Genomic DNA, 4,440 nt, shown 5'->3' with positions numbered 1-4,440 from the left:
GCTGTTTCAAAAAAAAAAAAAAAAAAAAGAAAAGTGGATCGTGATAGTCTCCAGCTTTGGGGGCTGCTCGGGGGTTCAGGCTCTCTGCGAGGGCAGCTCCGAGGGAGAGTAGGGCCGGACCCCGTGCCTCTGCTGGGAGGCCTGGGACGCCTGGGACGCCAGATGTCTTTACCCCCCCTTCCCTCCTCCTCCCCAGGACAGAAGCTCGCCATTTGCCCCCCGAGGCGGGGGGGGCAGCATGGCCTAGAAGCCAAGGGAAGAGAAAAAGTGGAGAATGAGGGGTGACAGACAAGGTGGAAGGGGAGACCCAAGGCGAGGCATCGGGTTCAACAATACAGACCTGTGAGGAAGCAGCTTCAGCTGGCTGGGGGGGGGGGGGGGGGGGCAGGGGGTGTCGAGTGCCCCTGAGCTCTTATTTTATAAACTCGGCTTAAGCGTAAATCCCGGGGCTGCTGACCCTCCCCAGCTGCGCCCTGTCCTGGGAGTTGATTAAGAGGAGGCCATGTTGGGTTCCAAGGGCTCATAAATCTGCCCCCTCCCCAGGCTGCTTACCCCACACTCCTCTCAGCCCCTTGCCTCCCGCCCACCCCGTCCTTACCCTCATTTGGGCACTGGGTGGGACTCCTGTCCTGTCAGCTGTCCGGGGTCACCCCCAGGTGACTCTGGTGAGAAGCCACCCGGACCAGCCTCTGAGCTGTACCTGCCAGTTTCCTGGTCGGTGACTCTGGGTCCCCAGAGGGGTCCGGGCAGGGCACTGGAGGAGGAGGGACAGTAGCTGTAGCAGCTCCAACTGGGCAGCTCCTAGCCAGGAAGGGCCCCCATCCCTCCACACAGCGCTCTCCCTCACCTCCCACCCCCAGTGGCTCAGTTACTGGAAGGCTCCATCAAGGTGACCAGCCCTGGCCTCCCGTCACCATGGAGACGCATCTGGCTCCTAAGACGGGAAGATGCCCAGCCTGGCTCCCCAGGGACTCGCCTGAGGAAATGCACAGCGGTGCAGAGGCTGCACACACACACATACACGCGTGCAGAGAGAGGCACATTCACTCAGACACGCACAGAGAGGGACACACAGTGAGGCACACACACACCAGCCTGGGCCTCACCTCACAGCTCAGTCCTGGGTGGTTTTGAGGTTTTGGGTGAAAGTCCGGGTCTCGCTGACTCTTGGGCTAAGTAGCCTCTGTATTGAAGGTTCTGGGACCCTAAGTGGCTCAGTCGAGGAAACTGGGCTCGTCTCAGCCTCAGAGAGTCTATTTAACCACCTCCCATCCTGTCCCACCTATGGCCATGAACTTTAATTCATTCGCTCAACAAATAGCACTTGCATTGCTGGGCACTGAGATATGAAATGAACAAGGCAGGATCAAGGACCCGGGAGCTCCCTGCTCAGAGGGGCGGGGTGAGGAGGACAGAAAGCAAACCCGTCACAGTGTCTGGGGAGAGGTGGGCACAGAGCATGAGGCTGGGGGACTGGCCTCTGAGCACAGAGCATGAGGCCAGTCCCCCAGCCCTCCAGGGGTATCCTCAACAGACCCCCAAAAGGACATGGCCAAACCTCAGTGTCCCACCTGTGTGTATATACATGGAAGACAGTGGGGCACAGCCTTCTTTTCGCCTCCCTCACCCTAGCCCCTGTTTCCCTCTCCAAGGTGTCCTCCCAGCCATGCAGGCCGTGATGGCCTTCCCTGTTCCCTGTCTGCTGGTTTTCTTGTGCTCCCAGGCACCTGGACCGCTGCGCCTTCCAACAAGCCCCTACCCCCACTTTAAGCTTGCCTTCTCTTGTCCAGAAGTTCTCAGAGTCCCGAAGGCACCTCTCTCATCCTCAGCCAGGCCCTAGGAAACTCTGCAAGCCCCAGGGTCCTGTTCCCCATATGAGATGGAGGTGGGATGGGGTTAGGCAGGGACCAGGGTATGAGAAAGGAGGCCAAGGATTTCCTTCGCTCAGACTGACATACTCAGAAATTAGATGGATGGATGATGGAGTGGGTGGACGGATGGATGGATGAGTGGATGGATGGATGGACAGACAGATGGGGTGACAAGGGAGGATGGAAGGAAACTAGGATGACAGTGACTACCAGGCAAGAGTGAGGTCTGATATGGTGGAAGATGCCTGAACGGATGTTTGTCTCTTCTCCGTGAAGGGAATCTCTCCAGCCTCTCCTGGAGGAACACATTCTAAGTCTGTTTTTAGTTCAACAGACAAGAAAGTGTCCCTTGGAGCCTGTCTAATTGCAGACCTTTTGCTCTTGAAGGACTTTTGTGGTCGTGGAGGGTGGCTGATGGAATTCTCCCTCGTAAAGCCTTTCCTGTATTTCAAGACTTCAATTAAAATAAATAAACTTGTTGGACAAGGTGGGGTTTTCAAACTGGGCTTTCCCAGAGATGTTTCAAGAGTTGAAAGAACACTTTTATTTTCCTTTAAGAAATATTTCGAAAGTTTTAAAAACTCTAATAAAAAAGTCAAATCCATGGGAGCCACCAACACATTTGTGTGTCCCGCCAGCTAACCCATTTTGTGCCTTTTTTGGTTATGTGAAAGTTCTGAGATTTCAAGGTAAACAATTGATAAACGGTTATCACCAACAACTACTTATCTGCGTGACTTTTCTCCGTACCGAGTCCAGAGCAAAGTACAGAAATCAGTTAGATTCTGGTCTGGCGTGACTGGAGTTAATCCATCACTCCCACTTGAAAATGTTTGTCTTCCCAGCTCAGCCCTTCTACTCTCATTCGTTGCTTTTAGTGTATGGAGTTGGACGTGTAATTTGTTCCTATTACTGGTTTCACACATGGGGTTCCGTGTTAGGTTTTATTTTTTAAGGAGAAATTTCATTGATAATTTTTAAAAGAAAGAGAAGAAACAAAAATAGGAACCCATTAGATTAATCCCCCAGGAGCCTTTTATCTCTTCCTTTCTCTGATTCTCTCCAGCCCCCAGCCTTTCTCCCTCTGTGCTGATTAAGCTGGGTCTCAGGATTCTTCGTTCCCCGTCACCCGACCCTGGTTCTTTTACCAACAGGGGCCTCTCTGGACCCAACGGCGTACCATGGGAAGGAGTGTCATTCTTCTGTGGGTCAAGGTTGAGAATTAGCCCAGCCTCTCTTCTGAGCCTTTTATGGCCAGCCATTCATAAATTTGTCCAACCCCCTTTAAGGATTCTTGTCTTGGTCCTGCCAGGGTCACTTCCTGGTGGAATGAGTCCCGCGTTTATTACCTGCGGGGTGAGGTCATGTTTCCTTCCCCAGAGGAGCCCAGCTGCCTGTCTTCCTGGCCCTCCTTCTGCCGGACCACAGCTGGGTGGACGGGAAGGCTTTGCTCAGCCTCCAGGCACCTCACAGTCAGAACTTCGCAGTCCCTTCATCAGCGGGGCTCTAGACCTCAGTGGTGAGAAGGCCAGCTTGTTTCTAGCTCAGAGCATTCTGGAACATTGTACAGAAAGAGCTCTGTTACTACTTTTAACTAGGTAGGATCATTGGAATTGGGCCGACAGGAGACATCCTCCTGGAAGCAATACGTAAGAAAGACTTGTGAACCACACATCCACCAATGGGTCATAAACAGGCTCAGAAACTCTTGGTTCCCTTCAGAGTAGGCTATATATATCCCTTTAACAAATCGTTGTGACTTTGCATACTCTCTTTGAATGGAATCAGGGAGGCCAGTCCTGGGGCAAATTACATACTGAATTTCTGATGGCAATCATTGAATCACGATGGCTTCCTTGGTGACCACGTGTTCATTGCTGTTACCCTCTCCTTCCAGATCGTTCTGTGGGGCCGGACTGAGAAATGCCTGAAGGAGACGACGGAGGAGATTCGGCAGATGGGCACCGAGTGCCACTACTTTATCTGCGACGTGGGCAACCGGGAGGAGGTGTACCAGACGGCCAAAGCTGTCCGGGAGAAGGTGGGCAGCCTGCGAGGGGCCGGCCTCAGCTCTGCCAGACACTGGGGGGGAATGCTGGCCAAAGAGAACATTCTCACGTGGCCTGGGAGAGAGCTTTGCTTATGGCAGAATGACTATTTTCAGGGCATCTTGGAGGGCTTTCCTACGAAGCTGGCCCAAGTTGTGTGTGCGTGTGCGTGTGTGTGTTGCAGGGGGCAGGGACTAGGGCATAGGTTGATTACATAAGCGGACTGATCACCTGTTGTCCCCTTTGGAAGTTTAGGTCTTGTGAGTTTTTATCCTAGACCCTGGGGGACAGATGTCCCATTGCCCTCTGGGAAAATCCCCGACTCCAGCCATCTATTTAGACTGAATGCATCACTGAGCTCCGAGAGAGCAGAAACCACCGTTAGATATCTGGCACATGGTAAATGTTAACTATTTTTATGTAACAATAACCTCACTTATTATAGATGTGCTCTGTGTCAGGTACATTATGTGCCATAAATTATTTCTTTTCTCTGCTTTTTTTTTTTTTTTTTTTTTTTT

The 4,440-nt window shown here is 52.4% G+C and overlaps 1 protein-coding gene across 1 annotated transcript in view; it reads left to right on the top strand.

Moving 5' to 3' along the window:
- The window catches only part of DHRS3 (dehydrogenase/reductase 3), a 44,595-nt gene that overhangs the window by 31,189 nt on the left and 8,966 nt on the right, over window positions 1-4,440 (top strand). Inside the window, exon 2 of the mRNA XM_007463180.1 lies at window positions 3,769-3,912. Within this exon, the coding sequence (XP_007463242.1) occupies window positions 3,769-3,912 (144 nt within the window). The remainder of the gene's footprint in view (window positions 1-3,768; window positions 3,913-4,440) is intronic.

Source organism: Lipotes vexillifer, unplaced genomic scaffold (genome assembly GCF_000442215.2).
Source record: "Lipotes vexillifer unplaced genomic scaffold, Lipotes_vexillifer_v1.1 scaffold109, whole genome shotgun sequence".
Taxonomy (NCBI): Eukaryota; Metazoa; Chordata; class Mammalia; order Artiodactyla; family Lipotidae; genus Lipotes; species Lipotes vexillifer.
This window is presented reverse-complemented; position numbering and strand designations above follow the sequence as displayed.